General features: G+C 34.6%; 1 protein-coding gene across 2 annotated transcripts in view; it reads right to left on the bottom strand.

Moving 5' to 3' along the window:
- Positions 1 to 23,068, bottom strand: part of LOC149802536 (cGMP-dependent protein kinase 1-like) — a 248,197-nt gene that overhangs the window by 113,416 nt on the left and 111,713 nt on the right. For both annotated transcript variants that reach the window (XR_016420045.1, XM_089951780.1), the window contains exons 6-8: positions 14,639 to 14,702; positions 4,361 to 4,438; positions 1,695 to 1,789 (exon numbers count right to left, since the gene is read on the bottom strand). Coding sequence is in view for 1 of the 2 variants with exons in the window: in XM_089951780.1 (XP_089807906.1) it covers positions 1,695 to 1,789; positions 4,361 to 4,438; positions 14,639 to 14,702 (237 nt within the window). In the remaining variant the exon portion in view is untranslated. The remainder of the gene's footprint in view (positions 1 to 1,694; positions 1,790 to 4,360; positions 4,439 to 14,638; positions 14,703 to 23,068) is intronic.

The following is a 23,068-nucleotide window of genomic DNA, read 5'->3' on the forward strand; positions in this document are numbered from 1 at the left end:
ACAGACTCTAGCATATCTCTAGATCTCATTGATCTCATTCAAACAGACTCTAGTATATCTCTAGATCTCATTCAAACAGACTCTAGCATATCTCTAGATCTCACTGATCTCATTCAAACAGACTACAGCATGTCTCTATAAAGATCTATAAAAGTCTGGTAAACTGCTATGCTGATCACCGCTACCAACAGAGGGCACTTTGGTCAAACATTATTAAAATGATAATACAAAAAGATATTTCTCACTATCTCAAATGTCTTGTTAATTCAATAGAATTGACTTTTATTATATTATCTAAAATATTAAAGGTGTGAGAGTGTGAGGTAATATGGTAAGATTAGAACTGACTTTAAAAACCAAAATAATACAAGACTTTTCAATACACAAAATCTTAGTGCTAATCATATCAAAAAACTTTCAAACCTTGATTTGTAACAGATGGAAAATTGACAAATAAGGGCCTAATTATATCAAGTCATTTTTCCTCTTTAAATCTTTGTTAGTGAAGTGTCTCTTCTAGAAAAATGAATATGGAGGGATTCAATGAAGAGATAGAGATAGGGCTTGAAACTATAATGTACAGTTGAGTGCATTTAGTTTAATTTTTGTGTGATTTCTGATAAAATATGTGCAAATCCAATATTTATTTGAATATTTTAATGCATCTTAAACAGAGTTTCCAAGGTTTGAGTGGTCATCATGTCTGATAACTTATAATTCTTAGCTTTGTCACAGTTATAAAATGATCTCAAATGTTCTAAAACTGACACAATTTTGAAAGTTAACATTTTTCAATAAAGACAGCTGTCAGTTGTCAAGTCTGTTTTGAACTGCTGAACATCAATCAGGGCCTAATTTGTACAGATAAATTGGTCTGATGTACTGAATCACAACTAAACAACATGGCCTCAAAATGTTTTTGGCAAAAGCAGATTGTAGCTGGTGAATAATAAAACTCAAGTGCCACAATAAATTATCTCTATTACTTAAACTTAAATATTGTAACATCTAGTGCCACAACAAATTATAAGCTCTAATATTTAAGAACTGTAAAATCTTTTCTTTTCCATTTCCCACTCATATACCAAGTTTTAACTTGATAAGTTAGATTTCAGCAAAATTTATATTTCTAATGATTTAAATCCTAATATTAAACATCTCAAATTTACTTTCTTTTTAAAAGTTTGTCAGATATAACAAAAATTGAAAGGATGTTTCTAAAATTAAATTTTGATGTAATATGTAAGGCATGCCTAATTTATTTTATTTTTGTTGTGATAATTGCATAATTGAATATTAGTAACCTGCATTACTTAATTTTAATGGAGGACAAAAATGACAAAATCACGTCATTGTAAAAAAAAAAATTGGTTTTTAAGAACTAGTTCACATTATTTGTACATCTACATGATTTGTTATTAAATCAATACTATCTGGGTAGCATTCAATTTTCATGCCTATCAAGCCACCTTAATGTATAAATACAGAAGTGATTGAGTTAGCCTAAAAAAAAGTCCAAAACAAAAATATATCACAACACTATTTGAGGATAGAATATTTCGTTCCATAAAACAACAAACAAATACTGAGTTTTACCAAATGTATGTATTTTAACTAAAACAACTTTCAATGTTTTTTAAATCCTATTTTATATGAAACATCATACCTGAGTTTTGCTTTTTCAAACACCATACCTGAGTAATGCTTTTTCACCAAAGTAGTCTCCCCTCTTTAGTTTTCTAACTTCCTGAGGTTCATCAAAACCAGATATTTTCTGTGTTACTTTCACCTTCAAAGGAAACACATGTCACAATTTTAACCATGAAAATTACCTCTCCTTGCCAAAACTGGGAATTACTAAAGCTGTACCACAAAAATGTATTGTCTGTAATTTGGTCCCTCACTATAATACAATAATTGGGATGGGTAAACTCTGACTGCATAACATAATGAGCTGAGAAAGAAATGACTGTGTATGTGTGCATGTGAAGTGGCATGGGGTTGGCAGGGGAGGATTAAAAAGAAGTGACTGTGTACATGTGCATGTGAAGTGGCATGGGGTTGGCAGGGGAGGATTAAAAAGAAGTGACTGTGTACATGTGCATGTGAAGTGGCATGGGGTTGGCAGGGGAGGATTAAAAAGAAGTGACTGTGTACATGTGCATGTGAAGTGGCATGGGGTTGGCAGGGGAGGATTAAAAAGAAGTGACTGTGTACGTGTGCATGTGAAGTGGCATGGGGTTGGCAGGGGAGGATTAAAAAGAAGTGACTGTGTACGTGTGCATGTGAAGTGGCATGGGGTTGGCAGGGGAGGATTAAAAAGAAGTGACTGTGTACGTGTGCATGTGAAGTGGCATGGGGTTGGCAGGGAAGGATTAAAAAGAAGTGATTGTGTACATGTGCATGTGAAGTGGCATGGGGTTGGCAGGGGAGGATTAAAAAGAAGTGACTGTGTACATGTGCATGTGAAGTGGCATGGGGTTGGCAGGGGAGGATTAAAAAGAAGTGACTGTGTATGTGTGCATGTGAAGTGGCATGGGGTTGGCAGGGGAGGATTAAAAAGAAGTGACTGTGTACATGTGCATGTGAAGTGGCATGGGGTTGGCAGGGGAGGATTAAAAAGAAATGACTGTGTACATGTGCATGTGAAGTAGCATGGGGTTGGCAGGGGAGGATTAAAAAGAAGTGACTGTGTACATGTGCATGTGAAGTGGCATGGGGTGACAGGGGAGGATTAAAAAGAAGTGACTGTGTACATGTGCAAGTGAAGTGGCATGGGGGTGTCAGGGGAGGATTAAAAAGAAGAAAACAACAAGAAAGTTAAATCTCACCAAAATATTTTTGTCAATATCATTGTAAGCATGATTTCAAATTGGTCAATTAATCTTGTGCATCATCATCACAAAAATTATCCACAAAACTTTGTGTTCTTTACTGAATACAGAGTAGTTATGATGTATGTTTACATCTTAAGATGGTCATTCAAAGATGTACCACCTTACTTTTGATACTATGGTTCATATACAAATCTTGGCACCAAATTTAAGGATCTTTCAAGTCCTTGTTTTCATTTTTTTCAAATGTTTGCATTAATTATTTCGCACTTCTAAAGTTGAATTAAGAGACTTCTTTTACTGTATTTATGTCAAATCCATCTTCCAAATCATAAAACAAAGTATGAAAGCTTACATTTTGAAATATAAACATCAACATTAATAGAATAATGGCATTATCAACAAAAAAATAATTTTATTACTAATTGTCCAGTTCAAAATATAGTCATATCATTGTATTTTATCTTCCAAGCCATGTCAAATCTGTACATTTTAATTCACCTGGGATTCTACCATATCATTAAATTTTCTTCAAGATTATTTTATTTCCAGGCCTTTTCTTTAGATCCTTTTCCAAGACAGTTTGACTGAATAGGAAATGTTAGTTGCACTGTGACTTTTGCCTCCTCATTGAGGCTGTCTTCTTTAACTGTTATTGATTGGGAGGGAAACCTGGTTTAAATATGGGTCTTGATCCACCAGCTATGTCAAGAACAGCTGGTTGGGTAGGGGAGAGGGGGTTGTAGTTGACTGCATACATGTTGCACTGGGGTGATCTTTGTACCACAGAGATTCATGCAAGACTATATTACAGGTGGTCTTTTAAGTGCAGTAGCCACATGTACTTACAATCTACATATATAATTTTTTTTAAATGGAGTCAGACCTTAATGGTCAATGGACATTATTTGTATGCAAGTGAGCAACCCTAAAATGACATTTTGGTTTTTATCTGATGACTGAATAATGAATGCTTTGTACATCTGAAAGTTTTGATTGTTAGTTTTTATTTAAGTTCTAGACACATTTATGGGTTGCTTAAGATCAAATGGAGGTTTAACTAATGCATAATTATTCTGGTTTTATGTGTATGTTAATCAAGGCTCTCTGACTGATGACCTGATGATTTTGGCACCTTTGATTTTTGTGCTGAAATAGCTGCTCATAAGAAAAACAACAGCTGCACTCATCGAATACAGTCAAGGATAATTAGAAAAGACAACAATTTGTAGCAACAAGTTTCAGTAATGAAAAACTTGAATCAAATAGGCTTGTAAAATTGTTATGCTTGTGAATATTACATTGAAGAAGATTATTTTATTTGAAATAAGGTCTTTGGTATGACCATGTTATATCAAGAATTGTTTTTAAAATAAGGGTTTTATAATCAATGAGAGTTTATTAAGCATTATTAATGGAAAAATGATAAATTATTGGTATGAATATAATTTAAGTTTACTATATCATTTATACCTAATAAAAATTGGCCTCCATTCATTCTAAATAATCTCATATTGAGGACATACCTCCCCTTGGTTGATGATGAAGAATGCATCACCTGTGCTTCCTTCCCTGATAATATAATCTCCTTCATGGTAAAAGTCCTGAAAGTAAAGAAACATATTTTAAAGTCTATGTTACTGCTTGCAAACAATTTGTGTATCTCTTGAACAGGAGAGTTATTTCCCTTGATCATTCATGATCTAATGGCCATGGCTATGACATTGAAAAGTCACACAATATTCAATAGTCCTACACACCAACAGCCCCATGGTTGACTTAAAGTCGATAGTGCAAATTATCTGATGAATGGTTTGTGGATATCACTGGTCAGCAGAGGATTTATACTGATTCTATCAGCAATTTGAAAGTAATTTAAAATGATTTAGAATAATACATTTTTGAAATAATTTTTCTGTTGATTTCTTTTGAATAGTGCTTATGTTCTGAATGTATGCTCATTTTTTTTCCAAAATTTTAATTTAAGATGGTTGGATTCATTGAGTTTATTTAAAAAGCATAAAAACAAACTTGGAGATCAAACTGCAAAATTTCAGCAAAACTTTGATTAACAGTACCAGTGGTCTCAAACTCAAACCACCCTGAGGGCTGCATGAAGGTATTTGCAATGACCCAAGGACCACACCACCTTTGTTATATCTCATGACACCTTATGACACCAATCATTTTGCAGGCCACAGGATACGGCTTAGTAGGCCACATGCAGCCCACAGGCCACATGTTTGAGATCCCTGATCTAGACCCATTAGGGAGGCACATATTTGTCTAGATAAGTGATAAATGCATACAAAATAAATTTTTTTATAAACTTTATCATCAAAACATCACATCTTTATACTTAATTTGTTACTGTATCACAAAAACTCAGTCAGCAGAGCATCTGACTTTATCCAACTTGGTGGTCAGTTTGATGACTCCAGGTGACATTGGCTGCCTCAACATGTCCCAGGGAAAGGCCTTGACTCAGCTAACATTTTCTTGGTCTGATATAGTCAGCAAGGTGTTGAAAATAATATTATAAACCAACCTTTTTCTGACTTATAGGGTTCACTGGTATCATTGTAATTATTCCTTGCAGAAATGTATCATCCATGTTTTCTTATTTTAATAATTATGCGTTTTTAAGACCACTATATTTGAAAAACTTTCCACATTACTGAATTATTGCAAACATTTTTATTTTGAATCATTTATGATTTTGCACAATCTTTCATGATTTCATATTTTTTAAATTATTTTAATCCATTTCTGTTGGGTTAAATTTTTATGATTTTTTTTAAACAGATTGCAATAATTGTTTAGATGAAATGATGTGCAGATTTGCCCATGTACAGGTTTGCTTGCATAAACTACGAAGCTTTCATTTTGATTATTTAATTACTTCATGTATTAAAATTTATGTTTGGAATTATATATGGTTTGTGGAGTTCAATATTCATATGCTAGAACATGACAGAAGACTCACTGAACCTAGCGGCAAAGCAAGCTGATGGCTATTCTTACATTAACCAACCCCAGGAGGCTTGTAAAGCAATCTGTGTTTTTACATAATCTTAAACCTACCCCAGGGGGCTTGTAAAGCATGCTGTGTTCTTACATAATCTTAAACCATCCCCAGGAGGGTTGTAAAGCATGCTGTCTTCTTACATAATCTTTAACAATCACCAGGAGGCTTGTAAAGCATGCTGTATTCTTACATAATCTTTAACCATCCCCAGGGGGCTCGGAAAGCATGCTGTCGTCATTACATAATCTTTAACAATCACCAGGAGCCTTGTAAAGCATGCTGTCTTCTTACATAATCTTTAACAATCACCAAGAGGCTTGTAAAGCATGCTGTATTCTTACATAACCTTTAACAATCACCAGGAGGCTTGTAAAGCATGCTGTCTTCTAACATAATCTTTAACAATCACCAGGATTCTTGTAAAGCATGATGTCTTCTTACATAATCTTTAACAATCACCAGGAGGCTTGTAAAGCATGCTGTCTTCTTACATAATCTTTAGCAATCACCAGGAGGCTTGTAAAGCATGCTGTCTTCTTACATAATCTTTAACAATCACCAAGAGGCTAGTAAATCATGCTGTATTCTTACATAATCTTTAACAATCACCTGGAGGCTTGTAAAGCATGCTGTATTCTTAAATAATCTTTAATAATCACCAGGAGGCTTGTAAAGCATGCTGTCTTCTTACATAATCTTTAATAATCACCAGGAGGCTTGTAAAGAATGCTGTATTCTTACATGATCTGTAACCATCAACAGGGGGCTTGTAAAGCATGCTGTATTCTTACATAATCTTTAACAATCACCAGGAGGCTTGTAAAGCATGCTGTCTTCTTATATAATCTTTAACCATCACCAAGGGGCTTGAAAAGCATGTTGTCTTCTTATATAATCTTTAACAATCACCAGGAGGCTTCTAAAGCATGCTGACTGTAATTCCTACACAATCATTACCCAACCTGGTGGGGGGGGGGGGGGGGGGCTTGTGGATGCAGAATAGGCCCAATGTGTCCTCTTTCATCATGTAAGAGGCAATCAGTAGACACAGTGGCTCTGTGACTAGTATGCTGGACTTGTGACTGGATGGGTGCAGGTTTGAATCCTACTAACAGATCAGTCCAAGTCAGTTACCATGTGTCCTTGGGCAATAAACTTTACTCTACTGCCTTGGCACTAAATAACCTACTTGTGTTGATGTGCTGCAAAACACCAAACCAGACCAAATTAAAATATCACCCTTAAAATTAGCCCTCCCAAGACTGAGTTTTTATTTAGTGCTGATGCCTGAGATTATTCCTTTAGTGCCATGCATTGTTATACATACATGAAACTGCATCCTGTCTCCCAATCATTTTAACAGAGTAACCTACCATTATTGTGACATGTCCCTAACAAGAATGTATCAATCCGAAGCACATGCCATTCATGGAGGAGTCATATGCTTCAAGCCAGCTCAAATCAACCAGTATTTGTAAGAATGAATTATAAGGTTGGGTTATATCTCAACGTGACAGATTTTCTCATTAGATAAAATTATCTACTAATTATAAACAATAAGGGTTCCTCATTTTGTCTTTCACAAGAATTTATTTTTCTCACAAGATAAAATTATCAAGATATGAGCAGTAATGGTTCCTCTCTATGCCTTTAATGAGAATTGACTATCTCACTAGATAAAATTATCTAAGTACAAATAGTAGTGGTTCCTCTCTATGGTTCTCTCTTTATCTCTAATAAGAATTCATTTCTCACTGGAGAAAATATCAAGATATAAACAATAATGGTTCTTATTTATACCTCAAACAAGAATACTGTCCATAATTGTTTAACGAATCATAAAATTATGTTTTTGCAAATTAATTATTCATATGAATAGCTAGCCCATACGTTCATCAGAATTGTTAATCTCTATTAATTTCTGTTAATTGTTAATCTCTATGGTCATTCTCACATAACCTCATACATACAGCTTGTGAATGGTCTTGTCAAATAATGGATGCTAAAAATCAAAAAGTATGATTTGGTTAAGAGGTATTAAAAGCAGTCAAAAAGAACCAAGAAATCCAGTGTCTTTTCGACAATTTCATATAATGAAACTGTTTCTGTTAGCATGCAAATGCAATCACTCAAATAGTGGGTTTGTGTGACACAGGCTTAGCTCTACCAATAAAATAATTTTGACATTCAATTTTTTATGAAAGTGATCTGTCTTATGACTGAGTGTCCTTTGTCTTTATCCTGGTTTCAGTCATCAATAACTGAGAAATTAAATATCCCCTGACAGGAGTTTCTGCTAAAAATTAAAAAATGTGTTTTTATTGTTTAAGACTGTGAGAGACATTAACAGACAAGATCAAAATTTAAAACTGCAAACACTAAGTGTGCTACACCAAGAACAAAATTATAACTTAACAGCTGTGATGGAAGATCTAGGTGTACACTGGTGAAATGTTAGGATTTCTACCTTGTTTAAATTTTAAAGCAATTTATGAATATATAGATTTATCCCAGTTCTAACTTTATTCCTGTGCATCATATAGCTAGTACAGTATTGAATTCTGACTCAAGGAAAAGTTGCACTGGCTGAACGGACAAATGTGACATTAATTCAAGATGAATCAATCAAACTCAAGGTACTGTACTTGCAGTGTTGTTTGGAGAAATCTAGTGCCACTATGCATTTTAGCCTTGAAAAAAAGAGTTGAGAAATCCCTGTAATTTCAGGAAATCCTCAAAATTCCCTCACGGATAAAAACAAAAGACTTTTCAGGAAAATGAAAATAATCTGACTGTACTTAAATATTGTATGCCTACTGAATGGTTAGAGAAACTGCATACTTAAATATTGTATGCCTACTGAATGGTTAGTGAAAACTGCACAATCATAATACCTGCAACAATCAATAAAATGAAAACGAAAGATTTTAATTCATGGAGGATTCTTTTTGAGACATGGAAAGTTGAATTTAATTCTAGTTGCACCTTAATGGCTTTCAGAATCAAACTTCTACTGAAGTATGCCAGTACATATATAACACATGTAAGTTTGATTGAAACAGCATGAATGCTGATTTACCATGGCATAATGTGCCAACAAAATGTCCATGCACTCTGTTAGCACATGTAAGTTTGATTGAAACAGCATGAATGCTGATTTACCATGGCATAATGTGCCAACAAAATGTCCATGCACTCTGTTAACACATGTAAGTTTGATTGAAACAGCATGAATGCTGATTTACCATGGCATAATGTGCCAACAAAATGTCCATGCACTCTGTTAACACAAATCAGTAAAACAAAATATATGGACCCTGATATACCAATGAATAATGTGCCAACCAATCTGGCTCTATGAAGTTTGTTAGTATAAGTCAGTACAACAATGCAGAGCCTGATTTACAGGCATATTTATGTGCCAACACATCAAGGTCAATTATATATGCAACTGGATTTGACGTTTACTTCAGTATATATGGCATGTTCTGCTCTTTTATGAATGATGGATGCTTTGTATTCATCCACTGACAGATTTATCAATATTCTGAGTCAAGCAATTCACACAGCAATCTTCAGCCCATGGATTTACATTAGCAATTGAAGTACTGTATTTACATGTAGATGCACAATTTTTCTCCTCACACTTCCCATCTATCAACATCAAACAAAGAGACACTTAGGACTACATGAAGAAGCCTGCCCATCCTAAAGTGCATGCTAAATGACAATTAATAAAAATAATTTTTTCAATTAGACAAGGTATATTGTTTCTTTCTCACTGCATACACAACAACTTCAAAAACCTACCTATGTAACAACCCCCCCCCCACTATACCCCTAACAGAAACAATATGAAAACAAGGTTGTGGAAAAATAGTCATGGGTCCCCATGTGTGCTGTGGATAAAATTACATAAACCATATATGGATCTAAACTGTCTATTACATAGCCTAATACAGCTACAATAATTATACAGATATAAAGGTCAGTTTCAGGACCGCTTTCAGGGTGTATTTGATAATCTATAAGGGCACTCCTATTTTAAGTGGGTCTCTCAAAGCTATGATCCAGACCTGAGAGTGCATCATGTTACAGTCACTGTGTCTTAATACACCAAAAGCAGAAATCATGTTTCAGTCATTACAATCTTAATGTTACATAGCACAATCATGTGTACATAATATTACAGTTAGTGTCCTAATCTTATATGGTACATTAAAGTATACATCATGTTTTCAGTCACTAGTGTCTTAATGTTTCATGGTACAGTACAGTATATGTCACGTTACTATAACTGTGTCCCATTGTTATATAGCACCATAACATATACATCTTGTTACAGTCACTATGTCCTAATGTTACATGGCACAATAAAGTATACCTCACGTTACAGTCACTGTATCCTAATGTTACATAGTACCATACAGTGTACACCATGTTACAGTCTGTGTCCTATTGTTACACTAAAGAATACTTAATGTTATAGTCACTGTATCCTAATGTTACATAGTACAATAAAGCATATATCATGTTACAGTCACTGTAAACCATAGTTACATGGCACAATAAATTATACACCATGTTACAGTCACTAGTATCTTAATGTGCATGGTATGATACAGTATATATTGTGACGGTTGCATGCATTGGGGTGGGGTTCTTCCAATATATATGAATTAAATTATTATGAAAGTTCCACCCAGGATCATGGGGTTAGAAAGTTAAATTAGTGACAAGGTAGATTTACAGCTCTAAGCCCCCAGTCAGCAATGCCAATGGCTAAATTATACAGAACATGAAGATGAATTTCAATTAATAACAATTTAATAAACTTGATAATTTAAAACGATAAACTCTCAATCACCCGTCTTTCCCTCAACCAAGTGACAGCCTAATTCATCCCGTGATTTATAGTGTGAGTTCGATTTTCCCCCTGTCCTTGTGTCTACTCATCTCTTTCTTTCCTGCTAATTCCTTCCTTCCTTCCGTTCCTCCAACACCTCCTTCGACTCCGTTTCCCTCTCGACTATCTCCTCCTCCAATTTCGCTCCCAATTTCCTCTTCCTCCCTTCTATCCCCTTTTCCTCCTAGACTTCAACTTCTCCTGACTTCTCTTCTTTCTTCTCCTTTCCTCTGTCTCTCTGAGACTACGGGACCAAACTGTAACTGGTCTGTCCCTCAAAGCTTCCTTATTTGAAGCTGTCTGTACTTAGAATTTCCTGTTCTAAGATATTCCCACCAATAACGAATGGCTGTTCGGAGTTACGCTATCCTCCTCTGGGCAATCTTTCTAGCGAACTAATTCTTGCCGAAAGATGCGGAGATATCATTCTAGCCAAATCAGGGTTTCTCCCCTATCTCAATTCTGATTGGGTGGCGCTGTGACCCTGTCCAATCGTCTTAGCGGCCAGTTCAACCTGGCTGTCTGTCTGCAGGGAAAATAAGTTAAGACACTCCCACTTCTTCAGACAACTTCTTTTGATCTGGACAAACGTTTCCACAACTAGGTGATAATTGACTATCTGGCGGCCTCGCAGCTCCTAGGTCTGGCTATCCACTTCTAGCGACGGCAATCTTACGTAAGGGATTAGTGCTAGCCTTCAGCAATGTTTAACATCAAACAATGGCTTGTCAGAATTACCTTGATTATACATGTTTCAAACTGGGGCTACTCTGGGTCGGGGTAAACGTGACACCTATCATGTTACAGTTATGGTGCTATAATGTTACATGGTACAATACAGCATACATTATGTTACAGTCTGTGTCCTAATGTTACAATAATGTACCGGTACATCATGTTACAGTCACTGTGTCCTAATGTTATAAGGCACAATAATGTGTACATCATGTTACAGTCACTGTGTCTTAATTTTATGTAGCACAATAATGTATAAATCATGTTACAGTCATTGTGTCCTAATGGTATGTGGTGCAAGCAAGTACATATCATGTTACAGTAACCAGTACCTTAACTGGGAAAAGTCAAATAAGCCTCTGAAGATATATGCTTGCTTAACAGGGGTTTATTTCTTCAGTGATCTGGTGTAAGGAACCTTCAAAGTATAGCTATAGAAGATAAGTGATTGGTTTAATAATGGTGACCCTTTAAAACAGGTTTGACTAAATTCTTTATACCAAAATTCCATGATTGAGAGAAAGACAAATTTATGGACTGAAAAGAAATATTTTCATTATGCTTCAAATTACTTTTATTTTCAAAATACAGCAGTCCCTCACCACACAGTTCATGTTATTAAGCAAGTATAGTTATGGATCTCATTTCAGTTCTAAATTATATTTGTCATGTACTTCACTATAATAGCATGACACTAAAAGATCATATTATTTAGCACCCATGGATAGTGTTATATTGACAGATTACTGTAAAAGGATAAAGAAAGTTAGGAATGTGTTCCAAAGACACTGAAGCTTCTTCCAGCATTGCAATAACAAAGAAATTCTGTCATTTAAAACGTAAGTGCAAACTTCCAAGAGGAACCATAATACAATTAAATTGACCTTTGTATGACCCTGGTCATATAGTATCAATTCTAATATAATTATGGCTTGACTCCAACAAGTCATTCAAAGATTTTATTTATTGTGAGTAATGGTGGTCATAGCTGATGATGAATCAGCATCATTTGCACAAATGTTAAGTTAGAAGTCATTTTAACTTTTTATTTTAAACTGTAGTAATGGTGGCAACATTTGATGATGGATTGGAATCAACTGTATAAATCTTAAAAGCTCTCATGCCAGGATGCATTCTGTCAAATTGGGCACAATTTTGTTCAGTGGATTTTGTGAAAAAGTAGTTTAAACTTGTTTCCACTTCTAGGAATAGTAGCCATATTTGATGGCAGATTTGCTTCATGCCAGGATCCTTTCTGCAAAAAATCTGGTCTAATTCTCAAGAGTTGTTTAAAGTTTTTTTTCCTGGTATTAGAATGCAGCCATATCTTATGGTAGATCAGCATCATTTATACAAAACCTGAGAGGGACTTACATGAGGAGAAGATACAATTTTGTGGCAGACAATGCACAATGGACAAAAGACCATACTATAAGGTGACTTGGCCATAAGTTTAAAAAAAATCACATTGATCTTTTAAAAAAAGAAAACATTCCTTACGGACAATAATGACAGTTATGCCCCCTTCACTTGTGTTGTAAGTATGCTTTAAATTCCACCCACATGGGTGATTTTATGCTCAGTTTGACTATCACTTCATGCTTTGATAAGATCCATACAAAAATAATAACCGTGTATGTGTGTATGAAGTTCTTCCTCCTCGGTATCTTTCATTTTAATGAACCACATACATTGGAAACTTACAGGAAAATAAATTTAGTTTTAGAAGCAAACGTATGCTATTGTGGGTGGTTTATTGTCATAAAAAAGCTATACATTTATTTCACTGACAATGTCAAGCTCTATTCTATGACAATACTTGCCAATGGCAGGTTCTATTAAATGACACTACTTGCCAATGGCAGGCTCAACTCTATAACACCACTTGACAATGGCAGGCTCTATTCTATGACACTACTTGGCAATGGCAGGCAGTACCAACCAATCTCTAGTTAGTGTAGTTATGTAGTATAAACACTAATGACATCTGCACTACCTTCAAACCCCCTACTGATCTACAGAGAGTAGCAAAGACTGCATCTAACTGAGCCCATATTTGCTATCCAAAGGATTTAATGGACAGAAACTTGGTGTAAATTTTTATTTAATGTCAATGTGGTTGTGATTATGTGAGTGTTTGCACATATGTGTATAGTGATGATATTCAACAATTCTAAGTCTACCAGCTATTTTTTTCCTTGTAAGTGCATTAAATGCTTTGAACAAGACAGACAAGTTATTTTCAGATGTGAATTTCCAAATGAGCTGATTCTCAACTGGATGACATCGCCTTTGTTGGTCACAGGCACTGACCCCCTTTGGGACCTCAAAACACTTTTTGAGTCTCAGAAGCCCCCAACACTGTCTGGGAAAATGGCAGGTATGACAGTCTTATATCATAAATGACAACACTACCATAGACAGTCTTGTATTATATATAAAAGCACTAGCTTGGGCAGCCTTCTATCAAAGAATAAAAACACTAGCACTGGCAGTCCTGTATCATTGGATTATTTTGTATCATAGACAAAATACTAGCATGGACAGTACTGTATTATGGATGTAAACGCTATATAGTAAGGCGAGTCCTGTGTCACAGACAAAAACATTAGCATCGACTGTCTTGTATCATACACAAAAATGGGCCTTTATATTAAAATTAATTACAGTCACACTTTGCTGATATATTTGTGATTGGTCATGTATGTCCATCCATCCATTTTCCTACATCCATCCATCTATCCATCAATCAGTTTTTCCGATAGTCTTAACATCACCTACACTAAACAAAGAAGGATGATCATATTTTGCACAATGATGACAAGGGTTTCAGATTCTGGATCCAATGCCCAGGAGAGAAGAGTGGTGGTCATGGGAGTCAAAGATCACATTTTGATCAATAATTGGGACTTTTCTACCCCAACAAAAGAGGAATATCTTGTTTTAGTAGTCTGAGTACATGATAATGAAGGTTTCAGAATCTTAGTGTAGTCTTTGAGATGGGGATTGGGGTTGCTATTGAATTGGAGGGAAATGAAAAAAAAAAATAAAAAAATATTTGTCATTGCTTCCATCTTTAGTTTATATTAAAGTGCATTACTGTATTTATTAGAAAGTTGAACAGTATATACTTACCAGGTCCAGTACATCAGCTAATTTAGACAACTTTTCTGGTGGAAGAGACTTCAATAAAGGCACACTGCAATGAGAGAAAGAGATTTCAAGTTAGGTTTCATTATCCCTACAATATTAAGAGTTAAGAATAAGAACATATTCATTCATGTGGTTTTTGACTTTATGTACATTAATACCACCCATTTCCAGGAACATATTCATTCATGTGGTTCTTGACTTTATGTACATTAATACCACCCATTTCCAGGAACATATTCATTCATGTGGTTCTTGACTTTAAGTAGATTAATACCACCCATTTTCAGGAATATATTCATTCATGTGGTTTTTGACTTTATGTACATTAATACCACCCATTTTCAGGAACATATTCATTCATGTGGTTTTTGACTTTATGTACATTAATACCACCCATTTCCAGGAACATATTCATTCATGTGGTTCTTGACTTTATGTACATTAATACCACCCATTTTCAGGAACATATTCATTCATGTGGTTCTTGACTTTAAGTAGATTAATACCACCCATTTTCAGGAACATATTCATTCATGTGGTTTTTGACTTTATGTACATTAATACCACCCATTTTCAGGAACATATTCATTCATGTGGTTTTTGACTTTATGTACATTAATACCACCCATTTCCAGAAACATATTCATTCATGTGGTTCTTGACTTTACACACATTAATACCACCCATTTTCAGGAACATATTCATTCATGTGGTTCTTGACTTTAAGTAGATTAATACCACCCATTTTCAGGAACATATTCATTCATGTGGTTCTTGACTTTAAGTAGATTAATACCACCCATTTTCAGGAATATATTCATTCATGTGGTTTTTGACTTTATGTACATTAATACCACCCATTTCCAGGAACATATTCATTCATGTGGTTTTTGACTTTATGTACATTAATACCACCCATTTCCAGGAACATATTCATTCATGTGGTTCTTGACTTTACACACAAAAATACCACCCATTTTCAGGAACATATTCATTCATGTGGTTCTTGACTTTAAGTAGATTAATACCACCCATTTTCAGGAATATATTCATTCATGTGGTTCTTGACTTTATGTACATTAATACCACCCATTTCCAGGAACATATTCATTCATGTGGTTTTTGACTTTATGTACATTAATACCACCCATTTCCAGGAACATATTCATTCATGTGGTTCTTGACTTTACACACATTAATACCACCCATTTTCAGAACATATTCATTCATGTGGTTCTTGACTTTAAGTAGATTAATACCACCCATTTTCAGGAACATATTCATTCATGTGGTTCTTGACTTTAAGTAGATTAATACCACCCATTTTCAGGAATATATTCATTCATGTGGTTTTTGACTTTATGTACATTAATACCACCCATTTTCAGGAACATATTCATTCATGTGGTTTTTGACTTTATGTACATTAATACCACCCATTTCCAGAAACATATTCATTCATGTGGTTCTTGACTTTACACACATTAATACCACCCATTTTCAGGAACATATTCATTCATGTGGTTCTTGACTTTAAGTAGATTAATACCACCCATTTTCAGGAACATATTCATTCATGTGGTTCTTGACTTTAAGTAGATTAATACCACCCATTTTCAGGAATATATTCATTCATGTGGTTTTTGACTTTATGTACATTAATACCACCCATTTCCAGGAACATATTCATTCATGTGGTTTTTGACTTTATGTACATTAATACCACCCATTTCCAGGAACATATTCATTCATGTGGTTCTTGACTTTAAGTAGATTAATACCACCCATTTTCAGGAATATATTCATTCATGTGGTTCTTGACTTTATGTACATTAATACCACCCATTTCCAGGAACATATTCATTCATGTGGTTCTTGACTTTACACACATTAATACCACCCATTTCCACGAACATATTCATTCATGTGGTTCTTGACTTTACACACATTAATACCACCCATTTTCAGGAACATATTCATTCATGTGGTTCTTGACTTTATGTACATTAATACCACCCATTTCCAGGAACATATTCATTCATGTGGTTCTTGACTTTAAGTAGATTAATACCACCCATTTCCAGGAACATATTCATTCATGTGGTTCTTGACTTTACACACATTAATACCACCCATTTCCACGAACATATTCATTCATGTGGTTCTTGACTTTACACACAATAATACCACCCATTTTCAGGAACATATTCATTCATGTGGTTCTTGACTTTACACACATTAATACCACCCATTTCCAGGAACATATTTATTCATGTAGTTCTTGACTTTAAGTAGATTAATACCACCCATTTCCAGGAACATATTCATTCATGTGGTTCTTGACTTTAAGTAGATTAATACCACCCATTTTCAGGAACATATTCATTCATGTGGTTCTTGACTTTAAGTAGATTAATACCACCCATTTTCAGGAATATATTCATTCATGTGGTTTTTGACTTTATGTACATTAATACCACCCATTTTCAAGAACATATTCATTCGTGTGGTTCTTGACTTTAAGTAGATTAATACCACCCATTTTCAGGAACATATTCATTCATGTAGTTCTTGACTTTAAGTAGATTAATACCACCCATTTCCAGGAACATATTCATTCATGTGGTTCTTGACTTTACACACATTAATACCACCCATTTCCTGGAATATATTCATTCATGTGGTTCTTGACTTTAAGTAGATTAATACCACCCATTTTCAGGAACATATTCATTCATGTGGTTCTTGACTTTAAGTAGATTAATACCACCCATTTTCAGGAACATATTCATTCATGTGGTTCTTGACTTTAAGTAGATTAATACCACCCATTTTCAGGAACATATTCATTCATGTGGTTCTTGACTTTAAGTAGATTAATACCACCCATTTTCAGGAATATATTCATTCATGTGGTTCTTGACTTTATGTACATTAATACCACCCATTTCCAGGAACATATTCATTCATGTGGTTCTTGACTTTACACACATTAATACCACCCATTTCCACGAACATATTCATTCATGTGGTTCTTGACTTTACACACATTAATACCACCCATTTTCAGGAACATATTCATTCATGTGGTTCTTGACTTTATGTACATTAATACCACCCATTTCCAGGAACATATTCATTCATGTGGTTCTTGACTTTAAGTAGATTAATACCACCCATTTCCAGGAACATATTCATTCATGTGGTTCTTGACTTTACACACATTAATACCACCCATTTCCACGAACATATTCATTCATGTGGTTCTTGACTTTACACACAATAATACCACCCATTTTCAGGAACATATTCATTCATGTGGTTCTTGACTTTACACACATTAATACCACCCATTTCCAGGAACATATTTATTCATGTAGTTCTTGACTTTAAGTAGATTAATACCACCCATTTCCAGGAACATATTCATTCATGTGGTTCTTGACTTTAAGTAGATTAATACCACCCATTTTCAGGAACATATTCATTCATGTGGTTCTTGACTTTAAGTAGATTAATACCACCCATTTTCAGGAATATATTCATTCATGTGGTTTTTTACTTTATGTACATTAATACCACCCATTTTCAAGAACATATTCATTCGTGTGGTTCTTGACTTTACACACATTAATACCACCCATTTCCAGGAACATATTTATTCATGTAGTTCTTGACTTTAAGTAGATTAATACCACCCATTTCCAGGAACATATTCATTCATGTGGTTCTTGACTTTAAGTAGATTAATACCACCCATTTTCAGGAACATATTCATTCATGTGGTTCTTGACTTTAAGTAGATTAATACCACCCATTTTCAGGAATATATTCATTCATGTGGTTTTTTACTTTATGTACATTAATACCACCCATTTTCAAGAACATATTCATTCGTGTGGTTCTTGACTTTAAGTAGATTAATACCACCCATTTCCAGGAACATATTCATTCATGTGGTTCTTGACTTTACACACATTAATACCACCCATTTCCTGGAATATATTCATTCATGTGGTTCTTGACTTTAAGTAGATTAATACCACCCATTTTCAGGAACATATTCATTCATGTGGTTCTTGACTTTAAGTAGATTAATACCACCCATTTTCAGGAACATATTCATTCATGTGGTTCTTGACTTTAAGTAGATTAATACCACCCATTTCCAGGAACATATTCATTCATGTGGTTCTTGACTTTAAGTAGATTAATACCACCCATTTCCTGGAATATATTCATTCATGTGGTTCTTGACTTAAAGTAGATTAATACCACCCATTTTCAGGAACATATTCATTCATGTGGTTCTTGACTTTACACACATTAATACCACCCATTTTCAGGAATATATTCATTCATGTGGTTCTTGACTTTACGTAGATTAATACCACCCATTTCCAGGAACATATTCATTCATGTGGTTCTTGACTTTAAGTAGATTAATACCACCCATTTCCTGGAATATATTCATTCATGTGGTTCTTGACTTTAAGTAGATTAATACCACCCATTTCCAGGAACATATTCATTCATGTGGTTCTTGACTTTAAGTAGATTAATACCACCCATTTCCAGGAACATATTCATTCATATGGTTCTTGACTTTACACACATTAATACCACCCATTTCCACGAACATATTCATTCATGTGGTTCTTGACTTTACACACAATAATACCACCCATTTTCAGGAACATATTCATTCATGTGGTTCTTGACTTTACACACATTAATACCACCCATTTCCAGGAACATATTTATTCATGTAGTTCTTGACTTTAAGTAGATTAATACCACCCATTTCCAGGAACATATTCATTCATGTGGTTCTTGACTTTAAGTAGATTAATACCACCCATTTTCAGGAACATATTCATTCATGTGGTTCTTGACTTTAAGTAGATTAATACCACCCATTTCCAGGAACATATTCATTCATGTGGTTCTTGACTTTAAGTAGATTAATACCACCCATTTTCAGGAACATATTCATTCATGTGGTTCTTGACTTTAAGTAGATTAATACCACCCATTTTCAGGAACATATTCATTCATGTGGTTCTTGACTTTAAGTAGATTAATACCACCCATTTCCAGGAACATATTCATTCATGTGGTTCTTGACTTTACACACATTAATACCACCCATTTCCTGGAATATATTCATTCATGTGGTTCTTGACTTTAAGTAGATTAATACCACCCATTTTCAGGAACATATTCATTCATGTGGTTCTTGACTTTAAGTAGATTAATACCACCCATTTCCAGGAACATATTCATTCATGTGGTTCTTGACTTTAAGTAGATTAATACCACCCATTTCCAGGAACATATTCATTCATGTGGTTCTTGACTTTAAGTAGATTAATACCACCCATTTCCTGGAATATATTCATTCATGTGGTTCTTGACTTAAAGTAGATTAATACCACCCATTTTCAGGAACATATTCATTCATGTGGTTCTTGACTTTACACACATTAATACCACCCATTTTCAGGAATATATTCATTCATGTGGTTCTTGACTTTACGTAGATTAATACCACCCATTTCCAGGAACATATTCATTCATGTGGTTCTTGACTTTAAGTAGATTAATACCACCCATTTCCTGGAATATATTCTTTCATGTGGTTCTTGACTTTAAGTAGATTAATACCACCCATTTCCAGGAACATATTCATTCATGTGGTTCTTGACTTTAAGTAGATTAATACCACCCATTTCCAGGAACATATTCATTCATGTGGTTCTTGACTTTAAGTAGATTAATACCACCCATTTTCTGTTCACAGTTTTGTGGATTAATGGTGGAAAGAGTGTAAACCTCAGGATATCAATATGTTTATTTTACAAATGTGAGTGTAAGTTAACCACACAAACTCAAAATTTGATACAAAATCTACAAACTCTGGAATTCTTGGAAACCAATCTGCAAACACTGAGCATTAAGATGTTATGCTGGGTATAGTGGGATCAGCAATCAACCAACATGATTTCTCATCATAATCCCCATGTTCTAAAAGTCCAAGAAATTTTTAAATCAGTCTGATCTGATCCATCTCAATGAGAAACAAGTTGGCATGTGTATACACTTCAGATTTGGTTCCACTAGTACTGTAAAATGTACAGATCTTGCATCCTGACTGTGTTTGGGGTTAAACTTCTTCTGCCATTTCATGAATGGCAGTAGTGTGATGAATAGCAGTGTCAATTCCTCAGAGATCAATACAGATTTTATTAGCCTCCGATTTCTTAAACTGTCATATAGTATGAGTAGAAAAGAACAATACCTGTTAAGAAAATCACATGACCACTGTAATATATCAATCAAGACGGTTATCTTTAAATGGGGGCCATAATATTCAATAAGTTTCACAGTTATTAAATACCGTAGGACAAGTTGCATTCACCATATTTTGTCATACACTGCATTCAGGAGTCAGGCAGGGTTATACTACCCCTTATATAAGTGGATGTTTACCCTGTTGATTAGAAATAGGGGGTCTTTTTTTAGACTAATTGCATTCACAAAATTTTGTCATATACTGCATTTAGTTGTAAATCAGTTAAGACATTAACTCTTAACAAATCTGCAGAAGCATATCATTAGTCAGTATGTACATCTTTGGGTGATGACTGTAATATTTGCCAACTTTCGTGGCAATCAATCAAAACTGTGGGACTGGTTGTACCAATGAGTTTGTGTGCCAGACAGAAGGATGGAATTCAGATTGCAAACAACAAATATCCTGATCTGCAGTAACATAATGTGCCTGCAGTTAAGGTCTATGTTGTTTGCTCTACTGATTACTCCTAACAAACTGCACTGACCCAGATCTGCTGGTGCATTATGCGACAGCAGATCTTGGAGTGTGCAGTTTGCAGTTAGACTCATCTTATAAGTGAATACATATGGAAAGCAGGCCTTTGCCCTCTTATGTTAATACTAGGGGGTATTTTTGAACTCACCAGTTTAAAAAAGAAAACTCTTTTGAAACTTAACAAGCAACAAAATTAGTACATTATGAAACTACAAGCATCCAAAACTGGACTGTCAATCAGTGCATGCCAAACAGGTAGGTGTCTAGAAAATGCTTCAGGTTACAAAATCAGGGGGATCTTTTTTTTTTTGGGGGGGGAGGTAAAATTGTATAAAAAGGGGTAGACGTTAACACAGTGCATACTCATAGTGTTGCCTGAGGCAGTTCCTTGCACAAAATGAAAATGGAAATGTTCATTTATGAATGAGACCTGAACAGTAATAATTGCAAATTAAATTTGGAGGCAAGTGAAGCAGCCATTGACTTAAAGTGTGAATCAATACAAGCTGTGTGATACTAGCTAGTAATTCAATTTGTAAGCTTTGTGTTGGTCAAGTAATAGTGAGACTTAAAGTTTATTGAGAAGGAAGTCCAGTGTACTTGAGAAGGCTGCTAGAACTATACTTAATGACACAAGAGCTGACAGAATATCAGGAACCCATTTAATCAACTTATTCCAAGCATATGAAGCCATGCAATTTAATCCATAAATCAGATCTTTTACATTTGCCTGATATCACCATTATCAATGTCTGCTGTACTGGAACAAATTGGGACTGAAATGGGTACACTAAATCCAAGAACTCATCTATGAAAGATACTCACACCAGTTTGTCCTTTCTTGACTGGTGTCATTAATAAAGTGGTCAAAATTTCAAAAGAATTTAAGAAATAGGAGTACTAGTTTTCTGCATGAACAGGGTGTCATCTACAGCATGTTTTAGTGGCTTTTTCACAAATTACAAAGTTACATATTGATAGGGATCTCACTCACCATACATAATTCATACTATAAAGGATGGAACTGTCTCACTTTATAAATCATTACAATGCCCCTAACTTTCATTTTTGACAATAAACAAACATTTTGATAGTACATCAGCATCTTTTCAACACAAATGAAAGGCTTTTATCCTTGGATATTTTTGCCAAATTTGGTCAAATTCTGTACAGCAGTTATTTTTAGAAAAAGTTTTCTGAATGTTGTTAATAGCAGCCATGATATTCGATGATGAAATGGAGTTATTTGTATAAAGCTAAAAGTCTTTTATTTCAGGATACTTTCCATCAAATTTGGTCTTATTCTGCTTCTGAAAACAAATCATTTAAAACATTCTATTTTTTGTAATTGCAGCCATATTTGATTCCAGATCAGATCAATCTCAATACATTTTAAATGTCTTTTTGCCAGATTGTTTCTGTTAAAATTGACTGTGTTCTGTTAAGTGACTTCTAGCAAAGTTGTTTAGAGGCTTTTCTGTTTTTAGCAGCAGTGGCCATACTTGATTTAGGTTGGTATCATTTGCATAATTTAAGTGAAGCTCCCTGCCAAGTATGGTTGAATTCGGTCTATCGGCATT

The sequence above is a fragment of the Sinohyriopsis cumingii genome, chromosome 3 (genome assembly GCF_028554795.1).
Source record: "Sinohyriopsis cumingii isolate HCF-2022 chromosome 3, ASM2855479v2, whole genome shotgun sequence".
Taxonomy (NCBI): Eukaryota; Metazoa; Mollusca; class Bivalvia; order Unionida; family Unionidae; genus Sinohyriopsis; species Sinohyriopsis cumingii.